At 41.3% G+C, this 20,080-nt stretch overlaps 2 protein-coding genes across 3 annotated transcripts in view; one reads left to right on the forward strand and one right to left on the reverse strand.

Moving 5' to 3' along the window:
* The first annotated feature begins 2,517 nt into the window (after window positions 1–2,517).
* Cht10 (Chitinase 10) lies at window positions 2,518–13,544 on the forward strand. Its single transcript, XM_011304997.1, has 18 exons — window positions 2,518–2,703; window positions 3,839–4,092; window positions 4,158–4,402; window positions 4,496–4,549; window positions 4,690–5,030; window positions 5,235–5,925; window positions 6,024–6,775; window positions 6,848–7,265; window positions 7,457–7,718; window positions 7,934–8,172; window positions 9,006–9,328; window positions 9,432–9,949; window positions 10,030–10,240; window positions 10,314–10,650; window positions 10,767–11,447; window positions 11,521–11,732; window positions 11,916–12,380; window positions 12,485–13,544. Exons 2-18 carry the CDS (start codon window positions 3,842–3,844, stop codon window positions 13,121–13,123), a joined length of 6,639 nt encoding a protein of 2,212 aa, XP_011303299.1. The 5' UTR covers window positions 2,518–2,703; window positions 3,839–3,841; the 3' UTR covers window positions 13,124–13,544.
* A 7-nt stretch (window positions 13,545–13,551) lies between these two features.
* knockout (Stork-head domain-containing protein knockout) overlaps window positions 13,552–20,080 on the reverse strand; it is an 80,427-nt gene continuing 73,898 nt past the window's right edge. The window contains exons 4-8 of one of the 2 annotated variants that reach the window (XM_011304996.1): window positions 19,453–19,908; window positions 17,659–17,865; window positions 17,216–17,379; window positions 16,540–17,013; window positions 13,552–16,459 (exon numbers count right to left, since the gene is read on the reverse strand). In XM_011304996.1, the coding sequence (XP_011303298.1) occupies window positions 15,293–16,459; window positions 16,540–17,013; window positions 17,216–17,379; window positions 17,659–17,865; window positions 19,453–19,908 (2,468 nt within the window). In that variant the 3' untranslated portion in view covers window positions 13,552–15,292. Of the gene's footprint in view, window positions 16,460–16,539; window positions 17,014–17,215; window positions 17,401–17,658; window positions 17,866–19,452; window positions 19,909–20,080 lie in introns of both variants that reach the window. The other variant, XM_011304995.1, reaches the window with a different exon arrangement.

Below are 20,080 nucleotides of genomic sequence, written 5' to 3' on the forward strand. Positions count from 1 at the left end.
GAAACTTTTCGATTGAATTGATTTTCTGGGCGACGTGTCGTTTATATACTCAGGTGAAGGCAAACTCCATGATTTCAGATGTTATTTTAGATATCGAATGATTTTCGTCTATTGTAGTAACACGTGTTCAAACATTGCGACAGTCTTTGTTATCAAGTAGCTCTTAAACTTTTCGAGTGTCGAATCCGATGGAATTTGTTGTCGTAAAGAGCACATGATATTTTTTTTATTTTATCGTTTTTCCAACACTTCCAAGAAAATTACGTAGGTCCCAAAATAAAGTTCATTTTTTAAGGATCAAATTTGACGGTGAACCGATGCCCAGAGACTATTTCTGACCGGTCCCAAAAAAATATTCCTCGATCCTCCGTGAATATTATAATAAATTCATCTATCGGCCATAATCGTTTGTCAAACACCAAGTCTCTAAAAATCCGCTAAAATCTCCGTTCCCGATGTCATTAAATCTCCGGTGATTCTAATTGCTATTTAAATTAATCCTTTAAATAACTTCTCCCTGAATCTTAATTGGACGTTAGAAAAATATAGTGACGGGGCGTATGGATCCTGAGTGGAAGTCAAAACCGTTATCTCAAATTTTCGAACAAAAGGATGAGGTGTAGGACTTAAAAACCAGATTGGATCTGGCCTGTTCCAGCCTTGAACCGATTTTGTTGGTTTTAGCCTCGGAGACATCGCGACAATGTGACGCCTCTTTTAAAGTCAGTTTGTTCCAGTTTATTCACATCATTGCTCCTTTTTTTTTATCCATCTTCATTATCATAATTGTTCAATACCAACATATGGGTAATTACTCTTTCATTACCTATCGTACAGTCAATTAATTAAATTCTCATCGGTAGTTCAAGTCAGTCGTGAAGACTTCAATCAAAAATTTCGAAAATATCAAGTTATTTGGATTTTGGAAAATCTCGAGGTGAAACTTTTTAAACTATGAACTTTATTTTGAAGTTCAATTCTTCAAATGATTTTAAATTTATTTTCATTGATTAGATATTATTTTATCAGTTTAGTAATTAGGTGAAAATACTAAGGAATGAGTTTCTATATTTTATAATTTGATTTTCTTTTTCCAATGTTTTTTTTCTTTTCACTATGGATTGGCTGTCTTTAGTTCACAAGGACATGAATCACGAATAACCGCCGGAAATAATAAATTCGTTTCTCGTCAATAAAGCAATGTTACACCTGTTGATTACACTTTTTACAGCACTCGTGCCCCTATCGTTTTCTTTGAGATTTCTATTTTAAAATCGTATTTCTAGCGGTACCCATTGTCGCTAGTGACAAGAATTGTAATTTTTAATGGAATTAAACAATAAATAAAACACAACTCCACAAAAATATTTCCAGAACCAACAAAAATAATAATCATTACGATAAATTTTATTACAAATTCCTCTTTCAGTCTGTTTGACTCGAGAATTTATGGAATTGTCACGTAACATGTTCACATTGAATATAAACATCTCACCTGTTCAAAAAAATAATTTGACAATACCTTCATGTGCATAGATTATCCATTAGAAATTCAAGCTGACATATTAATGAAAACGCGAGTTCTCGATCATGAAAGATGATCGTAAATTCAGCAGCAGTGGCATAATTGGCGAGCTAGTTATTGATCGATTTATCGCATGTCTGAGCTGTCACTACACCTGTTGTCCTGATTTCAATATTCGCGCCAAAAGAAAAATGTCTGCGACTATTCATCAATTTTATTTGTTAATTTCAAAACCATTTTTTTTTTATGTACAGAAAATGTAACTTAACGCATTAAGATAGCAGTGATTAATGGATGTATCTGCCAAAATCAATTCTGATGATTAATGGTGGATTTTTTTATGGGTCCGGACATCCCACTCACCAGCCCTAGGTGGCAATGACCTTCTCAAAACGAGGAGGTGTTTTGGGACCCATCGATTTCCAGGGCGACGATTGAACTCATTAGTTTCGAATCTAGATAAGCATCGAGGAATGGAATATTCAATCAGGCATGAAAATACCAATGAACCTTTTGAATTCAACGAGTTATTACAGAAAAGGATCATCAAATTGACGTGAACAAGTTTAAATATCATAAATGTTAATATCAAACATAATTAAATAAATTCAAAAGTAAATGTCAGTTAATAAACAATTAATTGCTTTCCCATTTTTTTTCTAATTTCCTGAGGACACACCAAAAGTACAAATTTTTCGTGACGGAATAAAGTGTTTATTTATAAATTTTTTGAGACATGGAGCGCATGAATGCTCATTGTGACAATAAGTTGAGTAATTCGCGAAATTATTGGTATGTAAGACCCGTAATTATGAGGTAGGTGAAGAGTCATCAGACCACTGTTTCTTCCTCAGACTTGCAAGGGCACAAAGCGTCGGACGTTGTGGCACGCGGTGTCGGGGAAAGGGGTCCGAGGGGTCCCAGTGGGTATATATGGGGCCTCATACGCGTCCGGAATACCACAATCGTGATTTTGCCCTACCAGGCAAGGCTGTCTCAAGGGGGAGAGCCTGTCCTGCTTCAATCAACCGTTGACAAAAGACAAAACAAAACATCAAGTGCACACGTCGAGACAATCAAGTGTCGGTCCCATCGGAGTTTACTTTGGGCCCGTTAACTATATTTTTATCGTGTCAAGTGGATTAGTTACGGGACATCTCGAGGGACATTACCCTGAGGTATATTGATTCTGTTTCGAAGAGGTAAAGGGTAACAATTTATTCATCAAATGGATCATCGTTTGGTACCTTAATGAGTCGTTCCAAAATTCGATGAATTCTCGGAATCCAAGGCAGATAGTGAAATTTTCGTTAAAATCTTTTTTGGAGAGTGAGATGAGAGCTACAAAAAAGGGATCGATGAAAATTTCTGTATCTTTGGTAGATTTGGGGATATCTCGAGAAAACTTTGCGGTTAACTGAATCGACTTGGTACAGGAGTAGATTAAACGGCTGACTATAACTCAGAATCTAGAAGAGATAGATGAATTTTACATAAGATCATTTTTATAGAGGGGAATTAAAACCAGAAAAAAGGATTAATGGAAAATTTCGATATTTATCGTAGATTGAGAGAAATTCCCAGAAAACGACTAGGCTAATTTCGACTAGTCTATATTTTGATATTAAAGATAATCGGATTCGTTTCATAATTATGAATTTTTATTTATAAACAAATGCAGACAACTTTCTCAATTTATCTACTTAAATTGAGGGGAAATCAATTGAAAATAAATTCCTATCTCGACAACTGCCTGTGTATCAGAATTTCTCGATTTTATGAGTACCCGTTTGAGAGGAAATGCACCCCGCCATAAACAACCTGAAATCACGGGTTAATTCACTCACTCCACTGTCCCTGCGTGCGTGTTTTCACCTGGACACCTGAACACCCCAGGTCGATGTCCCTCCAAAACAAACAAAACGAATTGAAAGATAAAAAAAGACAAAATCAAATGACCTGCGGAATTCTCCACTTTACAACACATAAATTTGCATTTCACCAATGCCCATTTTTCGACTCAATCCTCTCCACATATTCCAGGATGACGATAACATATTTAGAAAACCACAATAAAGCCCCTGACACTTTCTCCCAGAGGAAAAAAAAATAAAGGAAACAAAAATAAATAAATAAATAAAAATATTCCGTTAAAAATATTTAATTCACTTGAAAGTTCCAAGGGTAATAACTCCACTTTGAATTTTGCTCTCGAGCTTTTTCCTACGACTCCTGGCGTAAATTCTTCGGCATGAGTGACTGTATTTTTTATCCCTCGTTTTATTCTCGAATTGATGAGGAGTTTTTATGCAGGCGATGGTCTGGCCAACGGTGGCCTTGCTGGGTCTATCGACCCTGACGCTGGTCACCTCCTATCGCATGCCAGAGCACCATCTTCAGCCACCAATCGACGTGGACAGTCACTCGTACGTCATTCCTGATAATCAGCCTCATCTCGCCCTCGAGTCCTCCCACATTCCCCTCCGCGATGCCGTGGAGTTCAATCCTCATGGTGATGACAGAAAGAGTCAACGACTGGAGGACATTCCTCAAGACATTCCAAAGAGGTTTGTCTAATTTAATCCAGCAGTTGAAAGGAAATTCAATAATTCCACTGTAAATTGACGCTTAGGATTCCACTGAGGGATGCTGTGGAGCGACGACCTCCTCCTCCTCTGGGAAATCGAGTTGTTAATCACGAGTCTATCTGGTTGGAGCAATTACTTATTCCTGCTGTTCGTCGTAATCAAGGGCCCATCGTTGTCGTCTGCCACTTGGACTCCAGTGCTGTCTACAGGAATGATCCATTCTCTCTGGTCCCACGTGGAATTCCCAGCAGAAGGTGCTCGCACGTTGTTTACAATTCAGCGACTATAGGTATTTCCGATAATTTTACCTGAATTTTACACTGTAATGTTGTCCTGCACTTGTTCCATGCATTAGATGAATTTTTTAATGGAATTGTTTAAGATCCTGAGAAACTCGTCGTTGTACCTCAGGACCCAGAGTACGACGAGATCAAAGGTAATAATAATATCTGGTAATTATTATTTTTTTATAATTTCAGGATGAAATCATTCAGTAAATTTTCCTTTTCTCAAAAAAAAATTAATAATAACTACAAAAAGACTTCAATAAAAAATAAACAAATCAATAAATAATAGGTGGTTACAAAGCAGCGGTGGGTCTCCGTGGAAGGGACCCATCACTTCGGGTCCTCATCTCGATAGTCTCACCAGGTACAGGAGGACTTTACACAGACTTAGCGAGCGATTCAAATCGCACAGATATTTTCCTGGGATCCGTTCTCTCATTCCTCCAGAAGCACCACTTCGATGGTATCGAGATAAACTGGGCCCACGCCCCAAATAACCGTCTTAAGTCCCTCCTAAGGGCCCTGTACTCCCCCCTGAAGTCCCAGGGGTACACCCTGGCCCTCGTGGTCCGACCGGAAGACGAAGTAGATCCGGAACTCGCTGATCAGGCAGATCTGCTATTTTTTCAGGTTCATATTCTCGATACACATAATTAATTTATTAATTACAAAAAAGTTACGCGTTGTCAATGCAAATGTTTATACGAATTTATTTGAATTTCCAAAAACGGGCATTTCTGGAAAAAAATGTCAAACAAAATCTAACAATCGAATAATAATCTTCAATATCAATTTTATTTTTTATGTTATTTGTTTATAATTTTGCGGTTTTAGGCGTGGAAACACACCCCACAGAAATTAGCTCTCCACCCTGCGCCACTTTCTTTCGCCACAAATTTAATTGGGACTTGGTTAAAACGTGGGACTAATCCCCGAAAGATAATCCTAGGAATCCCGACATTCGGCAGGAGTTACACCCTGAAATACAGAAATGACACAAATGCAGGGGCTCCAGTGGTGGGTCCAGGTATTCCTGGCCGTCACACAAATTTCCCAGGGGTCTGGTCTTATTACGAAGCATGCGGCATGATCGAAGAGCAGTGGTACGCAGGAAGAGATGCCGAAGGGTCCTACATAAAAAGAGGTGACCAGTGGGTGGGGTACGAGGATCCCATCTCCGTGAAACTCAAGACAGCGTACATCAAGCAGATGGGCCTGGGGGGTGTGGACCTGTCCACTCTGGATCTAGATGATTTTGTGGGCATCTGCGGGGACCCATGGCCCATGCTGACTACCGCCACTACTAGCCTGGGCCTCTACGATGTTCCCATCGGGAGGTGCACCCTCGATGGAGTCACCGGCGACCCCGACAACTGCTCAGGATTCCTCATCTGTGATAAGGGGAGTCTCTACAAGGGCTCCTGCGGAATCGGTAGATTCTTCAATGCCATCACCACCACTTGCTCCAGGGCAGATCCTGCTTTGTGCAATCCCGGGTATTTTCACACTGAGAGAAATCTACATGGTAAATTTAATTGGGAATTGGTGGAATTGGTGGATAATTTTTGATTTGACAATTTGTTCAGCAATTCTTTCAATAATTTGATCAATATTTTTTCGCAGTGCAGGGATTTCCAGTTGGGTACAGGATCCTTTCGAACTTGAAGGAGAAGCAGCAGAGGCAGAAGCTCCAGATGAGCCATAAAGGCCCGAGGGTTGTCTGCTACGTCACCTCGTGGTCCCTCTACAGAAAGGGCGAGGGGAAATTTGTCCCTGAACACCTGGACCCCAGACTCTGCACTGACGTTATCTACGCTTTTTCAGGGCTCAATCCAGATAATCTCATGATTCAGCCGTTCGATCCTTGGGCTGATATTGATAATAATCTCTATGGGAGGATCACCTCGGTGGAGGGGCCCAGAGTTCTCCTGGCACTCGGGGGATGGACTGACAGCACTGGAGACAAATATTCCAAACTCGTCGGAAGCCCTTCGTCTCGACAGAGATTCATTGCCACGACTGTTAATTATTTACACATGAATAATTTCGATGGACTATCACTCGAGTGGAATTACCCCAAATGCTGGCAGAGTGACTGCAAAAAAGGCCCCGATTCCGATAAAATGAACTTTGCAAAACTAGTGCAAGAGATCAGAAATGCATTTAATGAGGCGAATCCTCCGTTGACACTCGCTGTCGCTCTGTCAGGGTATAAGGAGGTCATCGACAGGGCTTATGACGTAGCTGAGATTTCTCTGGCTGCGGACTTTATCTCGGTGATGACTTACGATTATCATGGGGCCTGGGAGTCCAAGACTGGACATCTCGCGCCTCTTTATGAGCGCTGGGGCGATGATAATCCTTATTACAATATTGTGAGTGTTTTTATGTTGATATTGAGGGGAAGGCGATAAAATCGGAATTTTGAGTGAGAATTTTGTTCCCAGAATTTTACCATGAATTATCTCCTGAGTCTTGGGGCCCAGAGGGAGAAACTGGTACCTGGAGTGGCTTTCTATGGACAAGCTTATCGTCTAGCTTCGGCGTTCCAGCATAAATTAGGGGATCCGGCTAGTGGCCCCGGGACTCCTGGTGAATTCACCAAACAGCCTGGAATGCTGGCTTACTACGAGATCTGTGATAATATCAATAATCGTAAATGGGAAATCGGAGATGGTCCAAGTGCTCATTATAAGGAGCAATTTGTAGCTTTCGATGATGCGAAGAGTGTTTTTCGAAAGGGCTCTTGGATTTTGGAGAATGGATTTGCTGGAGCTACGGCGTGGACTGTCGATCTCGATGACTTCACTAATCGCTGTTGCCAGGAGTCATTCCCACTCCTGCGAAGTCTCAATCGAGCACTGGGTATGAATTATTTTTACGTAATAATTTTTACATGGAAACAATGCATTAATTTTGTTAATAAATACTAGACAATTCTTTAAATAATATGTTCACATAATTCCGATCAATAATAAGTCTATCACTATTAGTGAGTAATTAATTAATGGAGGTGGAATTTATTTTTATTCGGTCTTGCGTGATTTGAAATGTAGGACGTCTTCTGGATCCTGCCCCGACTGGAAGAAATTGCGAACGCCCGTCAGAACCATTCACCCCTCAACCGCCCACCATGACAACTCATAGTGATGCAAACGACGGGGGTCCGCGACCCACCCACTCCATGACCACCTCGAGCACGAGCAAATCGACGACATGGCCCACTTGGACGGAGAGACCTAGTAAAAAACCCATGACCACCACCACCTGGCCTACCTGGACCTGGAGCACTGCTGGAACCACTACTACAACCGTCAGGTGATTATCATAATCCGAAATTCGACGCAACTACTGTTATTCTAATAATTATTTAAGATAAAAAATTCTAGAACTTTGTTGATTAAATATTGTTGAATCAGACTCAAATGACTGGAAATTTTCCTCATCTTTAAGAATTTTATTATCATCTACCACTTGAATTACCATAAACGCATCAATTATTCCTGAAAAAAATAATCAATTCGTTCAAGCAGAGCACCGACTAGATGGACAACAACTACAACGAAGAAACCCGTCGAAACCGAGGAGTCACCGGTACCAGGTACCCCATGTAGCGCCGGTGAATACGTTCCAGACCCCAATAACTGTGGGAATTACCTTCGCTGTGTCCTCGGGGAATTTCGCCGTGAGTTTTGCACACCGGGTCTCCACTGGGATGACAAAAGAGGACGTTGTGATTGGCCGGCAGCTGCTAAATGCCAACAAGTCACTGGTAATTAATTAGCTAGTTTTAATATCAAAGCGATAGCCTCACAGTTTTTTCCGTGATAGGCATGGAAATATTCAATAAAAAAATCCGGTATTTTTTATTAAAATTTTCATCAACTCTTGAATTCTACGAAATCCCTCGTGGTTCTATCGAATTCTCATTAGAATTCAAATCAATTAATATCTCTATAAATAACAAAAATCGTGAAATTCCCGTCATTTATTTTTTTATAGTTTATTTATAATTTTATTATTTCTCGCAAGTAAATCGATGAGAGTTAATTTTGACGAGACTAAATATTTTTCTCAGTGATATAATCTTGGGATTTTTCGGTGGTATTAATTAATACAGTGTTGATTGAGTGGTGCTCATTAACTCGAGAACCTGTTTACATATTCAAGAGGTATTGGATGCATCCTTGGGCGAAGAAGTCACGCCTGGTATTTAATTTCATTTCGTATTGACGACAGACAGTCGTACGTGTTCTCGGTGTGAACCTGTTGAAAATATCATTGAGAAGTTCTAGTCGGTGTAATGTACCGTTTCCATAGTCTCGTTCTATTTTTTTTTCACAGTTGTTTAGCATTTCAACAGTTTTCCTCCATAACGGGGTATAAACGTGTAATTAAAAAAGGTAAAAACCCTCCGCATACTTTTCCATTTCCACAGTCGACTAGAATTATTTAATTGCCAGATTACCATCAGGTGTTTCGATTTATGAAAATGTAATAGTTCAATTAGATCGATTTCAATAATTGTTTTTAGAGTGCTTTTTAATAGATCGAATGGGAATTTTGGATTTGAGGGATACAGTATTTTATTTTAAACAATTGCAGCAAGTGTTGGCACCCAGAAACCGATTTCGACGTGGATACCATCTACGAGGCCACAATCACGCCCTACGAGACCCACAACGCCGAAACCCATTGATGGGCCGGTGGTAGGGCCCAAAGACTGCGAGCATGGACAGTACTACGCATACCCGGAGTCCTGCACTCATTTTCTCATTTGTGTGAACAATAATCTCGTTCTTCAGCAATGTGGTCCCGGTTTAAATTGGAATGATAAGAAAAGCATGTGCGATTGGGCTTTCAAAAATCCCTGCAACGACAAACCAAATAAAAATTCGCCACTAGTTATGAAAGATAAGACGAGAAATGTAAGGAAATTGTTTATTTAGTCGTCTCATTATTTTATAATTTTAGAATCCATAAAAAAATTAATAATAATGACCTCACCCTAACAATATATTTCTCTTTCAGGAGCCGTGCATCCCCGGAAGTTTCAGTGAAGTCCCAGAGGATTGTGCGAGCTACCACGCCTGCCTGTGGGGTCGTCACGAGAAATTCTCGTGCGCCCCAGGTCTCCACTTCAACAAACAAACTCACATCTGCGATTGGCCAGCACGTGCCAAGTGCAAAGCAGAATCAGAAAAACCACCAGTCGAGCCCTTTAATTACATAACAACCAGTCGGCCTGTGAAACCCACGAAGAATCCGATTACCACAACAACTCAAAACTGGAACGAGCCCTGGACTGAGAAACCCAAGCCGCTGCCACCTCCTCTGATCAATCCCTCGAAGGTTTCTCCACTGTCCGGACACTTCAAAGTTGTCTGTTACTTCACGAATTGGGCCTGGTACCGGACAGGAGTGGGCAAGTACCTCCCTGAGAACATCGATCACACTCTCTGCACCCACATCGTCTATGGATTTGCTGTGCTCGATTACTCCGAGCTCACCATCAGGGCTCACGACTCCTGGGCTGATTTCGATAACAGGTTTTTTCATATTTTTGTTTAACTTTCATTTATAACTATTTTTACAGTGTATACAAGGTACGTTCCTCTTTTGATAACAGATTCTACGATAGAGTTGTTGTTTATAAACAAAGGGGCCTGAAGGTGTTGCTGGCACTGGGAGGCTGGAACGACTCGGCCGGGGACAAGTACAGTAGATTAGTCAATTCTCCAGCTGCCAGAAGTAAATTCATTGATCACGCTGTCAAATTCATCGAGAAATACAATTTCGATGGGCTCGACATGGATTGGGAGTACCCAGTCTGCTGGCAGGTGCGTCAAAATTGTTATTAATCATCCCTATTTATTTATAAAATATTTATGTTAAGACTTTGACATTCTCCAGGTGGAATGCAATAAAGGGCCGGCTTCTGACAAGGAAGGCTTTGCGGCTCTTCTACGAGAACTCAGCGCTCAATTGAAACCTAGAGGACTTCTCCTGTCATCAGCTGTATCTCCAAATAAATTGGTGATTGATAAGGGGTATGATGTGCCCACCCTGGCAAAATACCTGGACTGGATTGCAGTTATGACTTACGATTATCATGGACAGTGGGACAAGAAAACTGGACATGTAGCTCCACTCTATCATCACGAAGCCGACGACGCTTATTTCTTCAATGCTAATTATTCGATTAATTATTGGATTTCCAAGGGAGCACCACCGAGGAGTATTGTGATGGGTAAAATTATGATATTAATGATGTTTATTATTTTATTATTACATTTCCATTACTTGTAATCATTTAAATTGATTAATAAATAATTAGTTCATTTGAGATTTAATTTTCTCTCGTAGGAATGCCATTGTACGGTCAAGCCTTCTCGATAAACGATCCGAGTGCAGGAATGGGCCTGAATTCTCCAGCGAGTGGTGGAACCGCGGGGGAGTTTACGAAAGCCTCGGGCTTCCTGGCATACTACGAGATCTGCGACAGGATAAGGAATCACGGTTGGAAGGTGTACCAGGACCCACAAAGGCGAATGGGGCCTTACGCGTACAAGGGGAACCAGTGGGTGAGTTTCGACGATGCAGACATGATACGTCAGAAGTCTCAGTACATCAGGGATATGGGTCTGGGGGGTGGAATGGTGTGGGCACTGGATCTCGATGACTTCAGGGGTAGGTGCGGCCAGGGTGAGCATCCCCTGATGCACACTATCCAGCAGGTGCTTGCTGAACCACCGACTAGTCATGACAGGCCCATCAGACCTCCTGCATTTGGTGAGAGTCTCGAGTGGCTGCCCTCATCTCCCCAGAAGATGCCCATTCACCACCAGAATTTCCACAAGGGTCAAGACGAGTTCAAGGTCGTCTGCTATTTTACTAATTGGGCCTGGTACAGACAGGAGGGGGGCAAGTACCTTCCGGAGGATATCGATGCGGATTTGTGCACTCATGTGATTTATGCATTTGCTGTTCTCGATGGGTCCACAGGAACCATCAAACCTCATGACTCATGGGCGGATATCGATAATAGTACGTATTCGTGGGCCGATTAATTTTTTGGGGTAATGAATTTTAATTCAATGATCGGTATTTTTTTTTTTAGAATTTTATGAACGAGTGGTTGCGTATAAAGCGAAGGGAGTCAAAGTATTAATAGGAATCGGTGGCTGGAATGACTCGGCTGGTGATAAATACAGCCGACTCGTGAATTCTCCATCGGCGAGGGCGAGATTTATCTCTCATGTCATTCAATTCATCGAGAAGTATGGGTTTGAGGGACTGGATTTGGATTGGGAGTATCCAGTTTGCTGGCAGGTACTAGAATAGAATTTTCTTATTCTAATTTACCAGCAAAAATTTACAAATTATTCTCAACTGTTTTGAGTCTAAAATTGTACCGATGTAATATACGATTTAATCTGAAATTTAATTCAAAGAAATTCAACAGAAAATATCTCATTTTAATTTTCATAATGGATTGGTGAAATTAATTTACAGGTGGATTGTTCGAAAGGTCCACCTTCAGACAAAGAAAGTTTCACATCATTCGTTCGAGAGCTCAGTGATGCCTTCAAACCCAAGGGTTTGTTACTCTCCACGGCAGTATCCCCTAGTAAACGTGTCATCGACGCTGGTTACGACGTATCCGAATTATCCAAATACTTCGACTGGATTTCCGTGATGACTTACGACTTCCACGGCCAGTGGGACAAAAAAACCGGTCACGTAGCACCACTTTACGTGCGGAGCGACGACTGGGAGCGAACATTCAACGCCAACTTCTCCATTAATTACTGGATAGAGAAGGGAGCATCACCCAGGAAAATCGTCATGGGAGCACCACTTTATGGTCAATCATTCAGTCTAGCCGAGAGGAGTCAGAGGGGACTGAATGCTCCCACTTATGGTGGAGGCGAGGCTGGGGAATCCACCAGAGCTAGAGGATTCCTCGCGTACTACGAGGTAAGTTGATTAGCTTTTTCTAGAGATGGAATCCGAAGAAAAAGAAGATCTAATGAAAGAATTTATATTTGCAAATTCTTCCTTTATATTACCAATAATTTTAGATCTGCGAGAGAACCTTGAAGAGAGGATGGACAGTGATTCAGGACCCCGATAGAAGAATTGGGCCTTACGCGTATTCTGGGGACCAGTGGGTGAGTTTTGATGATGCAGAGCAGATCAGGCTAAAAGCAGAGTTCATAAAAAAAATGGGTCTGGGGGGAGGAATGGTCTGGGCCCTGGACTTGGATGATTTTAAAAATCGTTGTGGATGTGAGCCAAGTCCTCTTCTCCGAACCATGAATCGAGTCCTGAGGAATTATCCTCCTGGACCCACGTGCCCTATCAGCCTCCCAGAGGCTCCAACTCAGTCCACTGTCTCCCCAGTGACTCTGGAAAATTGGCCAGGGTCTACCTCACCCTCTTCGTCCTCAACAATCGACACAGAAGACACTATCGAGATCGAGGCAGGTCCACCACCACCTGCTGCCATCCCCATTGGCGAGTGCCAGGGGAGGCTCTTCATACCCCACAAATCAGATTGCTCGAAATATCTCATCTGCAATTTTGGACAGATCCAGGAGTTGTCGTGCCCCAGTGGTCTCCACTGGAACAGCGATCGTTGTGACTGGCCTGAGAACAGCAAGTGTAAGAAAAATCTGCAGCTGGTGAACTCCATCGAGTCGAATAATTATTTGAGATGAGTCTGTGGAGTCTCCCCTTTATTTTTATCCTTCGATACTCTTCCGGTTGACATGACTCGCTAGAGCAGCTTTAATTCTGGAGTTATTAACTGAATTTGCAGTTTGCAATTTCCCGATTTTATTATTAATTAAAATTCGGCAATCCTGCAAAACCAATTTTTACTTTAAAAAAATTGTAATGCGTTTTAAAAAATGACGTTCATAAATTCTTTTTGCTTGCATAATTCATTTTCTCATTAACTTCGAAAATGATTAATTATTAAAAAAGGTTTATAATACTAAATATTAGAGCTGCTTTAAAAATTCTTCACAAATGTTATGTCACCTGCGAAGACAATGAAAAATTGCCAATGTATCTCTTCCACAACGATCAACTGAATAAAGCATCGTGATTTTTATACATAAATTCCACATTGACGACTCCCCTGTTTATTTAAACCAAAGCTTATTTATTGCTGCGTAAACTTGATATTTTACATTACAAAGTTGTAATAACATTGATCTTATGTGTAACACCTAGTCTACCCGATAATTTACAAGTGTTTCGAAAAATGTGTGTAAATTCGACGAAATCGGAATGTTAGTGGGTAAAAAAGTGGGAAAGAAAATAATTCATGCGTCAGATCTCGAGTTATCGAGTTCCATTCGTTATTATACGTAAATCAAAGTGTCAATGTACAAAGCCGAGTTATTCAAAACATTAACTCTTCCTCACTGTTACATAATTTTTTATGATTTTTCGTGGTTTTTAAATATTTTAGATTCTCTTTTCTCAAATCGTTGATTATTCTCCGGAGAATAAATCCTGCAACAAAAAACAAAATATAAAAATACATTACCGTAATTATTGGAACTGATATCAACTTCAGAAATTTTTTGAACCCTCAATGGAACGTAAATACAATCTCAACAGCCGAAAAATCAACCGGAAATTTCAGTCAAAAATTTGCAACAGTGTCAAAATTTCCTATCGTTCTACTTTTGAAAATGTCATTTTACATTCTTCCCTCGTTCCTCGAATAAGTCCTACGGTTTTGGCACTTCGACGGATTTTCAATTTAATTGCACCAGTACTTACTCCGAAAGAAAAAAAAGACGTAATCTTTTGGATGCAATTTCTACTTGTGCAAATTCACTCAGTTAATCTACATCTCGTTATATAATACACGTTTTACCGTTAATAGATGAGTTTACTTAAACGTTTCGTATTCACCGAATTGTTATATAATTTTTCAAGGCCTAACGAGACTCGTGAGGATCTCGCGACAAAAGCAATGATCTGTGAGAAATGGGCTTTAGCAAATCGTTTTAGCGTGGTAAAGCGATGCAAAGCTGCGGACAAAAGTCAGCGCTAATGTTCGAAATATTAAAATAATCATTTCCACCCCGAATTTAACTCAGTTAACTTTTGAATCGGATCCAGAGTGAGACACGAGAGGCCTTGACTCACTGTGAGGAAGCTCGTTGATTAAAAAAACATTCTCTCATCATCAAATCACGAGAGCTATTACCAATCTACCGCGTAAATAAAAAATACGATTTTTCCATCACGAATTACGAATGACATTTTATTGTTAATTTCTCTTTATTACAGGACAGGATTTATTTACGTATTTTTAATTTCAAGGCGAGTTTTCCTATAGGATACTCTCATGTTATAATTGATTTTTATTTTATATCCATGTCTCGTGTATAAACGTATTAATCTAATGCTTGAAAATAACTGAATCTTACTATATTACAGGCCACTATGAATCAACTATCGAATACTTTTCGTTGGAATGGCTGGCACAGACTCCCCGAACACCCAGAGCTGTGATAATAGTGCTTGTATTACATTATTCTACCTCTAAGCTCGTTTCTCCTTGACTCAAAAATATTACCTCATGATTTGGTTAAAAAGAAACCTTTATTTTCAACTTTCATCCACGTATGAAAAACATTCACAGAAATATCGCTTTCTAAAAAAAAAAAAAGAATTTTCTTGCAATTCTACTTCTTCCCCATTCTATTTTAAAACTTCTTGAAATGTTCCCCTCAAATTTCCTCAGCTTATTTTTTCATTTGGTTTATTTATTTATTTTTATTTATTGAGAAAACCAAATTATTTCTACAAAATGATTTCATACGTGACTTTCAACAATTTTCGAGAGAATCAAAAGGAATCTCTCAAACAAGACCAAAGTCTGTGTGCACGGTAACATCTCGATTATTGGGTTTCTCAGCAGCTGCCATATTGACCTCAACGAGTGTATCAACACTGTTGATGGGACAGCCCTTGAGTATTTTCTGTGCAGCAAGACTTGTGAACTGGACTTGCATGTCACTGAGACTGGGATAGGAGTAGAGATCCCCTCGACTGACAGTTTTTTCGAGATTGGGCTCGGAGCCCTGAGGGGCCCTGTGGCTCTTGCTCTCTAGATTCTCAATATAGACATTGTTAAAAGATCCCCCAAACCCATCAAAAGACTTTGTCGGTGAAGGTGGATTCGAGGCGATATTGTTCTTCGATCCTGGACGGAGTAGATTTCGATAGCTCAGTGCATCCTTCGATAGAGAAAGACTGAGCTTTCGTGAATTATTCATTGCATCATTCGTATTTTTTGTGGTGGGAACTGATACCGATGTATTATCGTTGGAATTCCTGTCCATGTTATTGGCAGAGCCCTCGATCAAGTGGGCCTGACTGTTATTCAGGCGATTGGTTAGTTTGAGTTTATTGGGCCCATCATCCTCAGCCTTTGGTTTGTTCTCTTTATCGGACTCGGATTTTTGATCCTTAGTTGTGTAGAGGGACGACGGTCTCTCGAGTTTTATCGGCTTCCAATCCTCATCGACCTTACGATTTTTCTCATCATCTGTTTTGGAGTTGACAAGCTTCTCCTTCTCCAGCATTGCCTTCTGCACTTTTTCACTGACCAACTCTTGTTTTTCCTTGTTACTGGGACAAGTGTCCTTCTCAGTTATATTCTTGGCTGTACCGTTTTCGAATGTTATAACAGATCGCATCGGCGAGTTGTTTTGGTGAACGTAGATTTTAGTTCCTGGTGAGCCTGAAATGGTGGTGGTACTTGATGCATTCGAGGCGAGGGTTACGCTGCTGGAGATGGCACGTTCCTGGGGTGGACTCACTGGAGAGAGATTCGTGGATACCTGAAGAGTTATCGAATTCTGCGCCTCCTGCAGAGGCGTCAGGGTACCCTGCTGCAGAATCTTCAAAGGGGATGACTTGGAGGTGATTGTCGATGTCTTCAGGGGAGAGCACGACAGCTTTCCACTCGACGCTGATTTTCCACTCGAGTGCGTTGATTGACTCGAAGACGTCTTCTGCAGGATCTGCAATCATTCAATTTATTAATTAAATAAAAATCCATTAATTACTCATTACCAGGATAATTAAAATGATTACAACATACTTTATGCTGTGGAGAGCTGTTGGAGGATTTGGTACCACTTCCAGTGGAATCATGACTGGGCCTTCTCGAGCTGTGCCTCGTACTCGATCTTCCAAGTGTTCCTGTCTTAGCCGGACTTCCGTTAGTGGCTCTAACGGATCCCGAACTACCGCCACTTCTGCTTGGCGATGAGTTGCTCGAGTGTTTACCATTCTGGTTCTGTACCCTGGCCTGATAAGGATCCTGGCTTGTACTCGATGGCAATACAGACGCCCTGGAGGTGCATCGGCTCAAACTCGAGCATTTGGAGCGGGGCAGGGTGGAGCACGGTGAACGATGTCGTCTTGAGCTGCGTGGAGTTGAATTTGCCAAGAGACTCGTTGAATCACCACTTGGTTGACGTCTGTGACGACGAGGGAGAGTCGCTGAACGCACTGAACTCGAGTCATCCCACACTTGGAAACTAGCTTGCGACTGGTCCAGTCCCTCCATCATCTTATCAATTAATTATCAGATTTCATTAGCTCTAGCATTAATATTCATTTTTATGGAATGACCAGAATAACTTGGAAGCAGTAAAACGTTCAAAATCCATTCATCCACAGAATTGACTGCATTTAAACTACATTTAAGCAAGAGGTTTGCAAAAAATGCCGCCAGCATTCTCCAAGAAAATGAGTGAACGAAAAAAACTAACCGACGGGCTGGCAGCCCTCGTCTGAGTTGCAACGCTGTGAAGATGAACGACTCTGGGATTGAACCACTCAGTAGGCGGATACTGTGCACTGAAAGTACCCATCAACGGTGTACCCTTCCTCCTGGTGCTGCGCCGAAACAGCCTCGATAGTAGGCCTATCTTCTCTGAAAATATTCCAGACAGACCTTTTTTTTTCAATAACACAATAGCAACTTGATGGATGGATCATCTAACAGCTGAGGAACGGGGAATGGATTGGCCAGCTATCGAGGGGTGACTAAAAAGCTTCTCCCGAGTCTAATACCGATGTGATTATTCAGATTGTGGGATTTATTTTCAGCCTGCTAAGCACAATGTGTTAAATAGGCGTTTTATGTTAATTAATCAGCCGTCACCCATGTTTGTGTTAATGGTACAAGCCATTCCCCGTTGGGGTAACTCACTAGTGGGACTGTGAGGCGCACTGTCTGTACTGGCATACTCGGCGCTTGATGATGTGTCACTTCTGTCCGGTCTTCTGGGTAATGAACGGGAACTTCCGCTTCTGTGCAATCTCCGGGCTGAACCCCAGAGTCGAAGAGAGTGCCGCCTCTCCAAACGTCCTGGCACCGATCTGCATCGAGCGAACAGAACTTTGTCGTTCGGATTACCTAAATCATATCACAATTATTATTTTTTTATATTTTAGTTATTTCTGGTTCATTTCATGGACCGATTTTCACTTCGATCATATCGCATTGTACCCCAGGAGGTGTATCCACACGTACAGACTCACCTGGTGATCAGGGGAAATCATTTTAACACTTCCCGATGATTCTTCGTGAATATCTCGGAAGTGACGAGAGATGGAAGAATTTTCATAAATATCTTTTCTCTAGAGCAATATGTGGTCTAGAAAATAGATTTTAACAAAAATTTTGCTATCTCGTCTCATTCAGGAGATATGCATCGATAATTGGATCGAAGTCAAATGCACTTATCCAAATCGACTGGGGTAGCGTAAAAGTGGTGTTAAAATTTGATTCAAGTGTTATCACATCCAACGATAAAGAGTGCTCACGATCTTCAGTGAGTAGAGGATGGAATAATCGTGAGAACGGAAATTCTGAAGAATAGGTGGAGACAACTCCGTGACAGTTGATCCTTGGCCCGGCGTGTCACTCTGTCATGTTGGATTAACGGTAGAGGCTGTCGTGACCAATAGCTAATATATCGGTTCGACTAAACGTTTTCGTGGGTAGAACATCGACACGAGGTGACTCGTTGTCTCAGACATCCCGAGGGGACAGCAGCCGGTCTCCAATTCCCCCAGTGAATGCAAATCATCGACTCATGCTCCTCCATTTGTCATCTAAATTTTTTTCCCCCAGTGGATTTATACCCCGATGTCCAGGGGATTCGCGACAAGTGCGGTCATACGGTCACCAGTGAATAACCGTTACACCAGTGACAAAAGGGCGCACGTTCGAGGGTCCCTACGTGAAACTCGAGGACGATAAAATAAAAACAAAAATTTAAAAGAAAGAAACAGATGGAAAAAATTGTTTGATCGTTTCCCGGGGTTGTCGACCGCATTCCACGGGGTCTTTATCCTCTCAAGGATTTTCCCTCCATTTTTTTTTTATCCCCAAGAATTTATCCCCCAGTTTTTAAAGGCCGCCTACGCATTGAATGCAATAATTTTCAGTGGTCGATTGTAGAAACAAGTGTGCTATAAATTGTCAATTTTTATGAAACATGAAAATGTTGTTAAAGAACGAAGACAGGGAGTATTGGCATCGCGAGAATGGGGCGTGGGTTTATTACTGGTGTGAGTCATGGGGATTTTAACTGGAATGGGATACCACGGGAGCAAATGGTAGACAGCTTCCCAATCGTAACAGCGCATGGTGGAATCTCCAAGGACAGCAACACCATAAACGTGAATATCGCGTGTCTCAGGGAGGAAACACTCTCGTTTTAAAACATGTGTGATCCACTCGTGACATTCCTGGCGCCGATATTCGGCTTTACCCCTTCACCTTCTGCATTTCATCCCGTAAAATTCCATTATTCAATTTGTTTGAATAATTATTCACGTTGAAATAACAACAATGAAGATAAACTTGAATGTTAAATTCACAAAACCATTATTGAACTGATAATATCCGATAATCTGTTGAATTGTTATTAAATAAAATAATTCTACCACCGTTATCGTTATTTTTAATCTATCAACAGTTAATCTGTCTAATTACCTCCACAAATGACGTCAGCGAGATTAGTCTGTACAGCTTGATGCGTCACGTTTCCGTCCCTGAGGGTGAGCATCTCCCCGTGAACGAGTGCCATCGCCTCATCATTGCTCATCAGCATCCCACCCTGTCCCCGGCAACTCCCCACATCTCGTGAATTTCGCCTCGAACCACCAGAGTCCCGTCTCAGTCGTCTTGTCTCCGGTGTTACGACAAAATACCCCTGGGACGTGTGGTAAATCTTTCTCTCCTGCATCAACTTGGCTAGTGCATCGTAAACCAAATCACGACCCGGTCGCTGCATCGTGGGGAAGGCATTCCTCAGGGCTGATCTCAGGGTATCCAGGGTAGCTGCTTGTCGTTGGGATGTTAATTCCAGGATTGCCCAGCACAGAGCCTCCGGCAGGGGAGTGAACTGACCCTGAGAGACTGGAGCCACCAGGCAATCTTCAATGTCACCTGAAACACAAAATAAATTCATGAATTAACTTTAATCTCAATTATCACTTGCAGGAATCAGATATTCTTAATCCTTTGGGCTGAATTTTTATTTTGATAGATCAATTATTAAAGATGAATCATCACTTTTGGTCAACTAGGATTCGGTTTGAGGTAATTATTCACACCTAGA

This window comes from Fopius arisanus, unplaced genomic scaffold, assembly GCF_000806365.1.
Source record: "Fopius arisanus strain USDA-PBARC FA_bdor unplaced genomic scaffold, ASM80636v1 scaffold00040, whole genome shotgun sequence".
In the NCBI taxonomy this organism is placed as follows: Eukaryota; Metazoa; Arthropoda; class Insecta; order Hymenoptera; family Braconidae; genus Fopius; species Fopius arisanus.

Bases quoted from the DNA above. Each gene is read 5' to 3' on its own strand.
- Cht10 (XM_011304997.1), top strand. From the start codon at position 3,842: ATGGTCTGGCCAACGGTGGCCTTGCTGGGTCTATCGACCCTGACGCTG. The intron at 4,093-4,157 runs GTTTGTCTAATT...ATTGACGCTTAG, and splicing joins CCTCAAGACATTCCAAAGAG to GATTCCACTGAGGGATGCTG. The intron at 5,926-6,023 runs GTAAATTTAATT...ATTTTTTCGCAG, and splicing joins CACTGAGAGAAATCTACATG to TGCAGGGATTTCCAGTTGGG.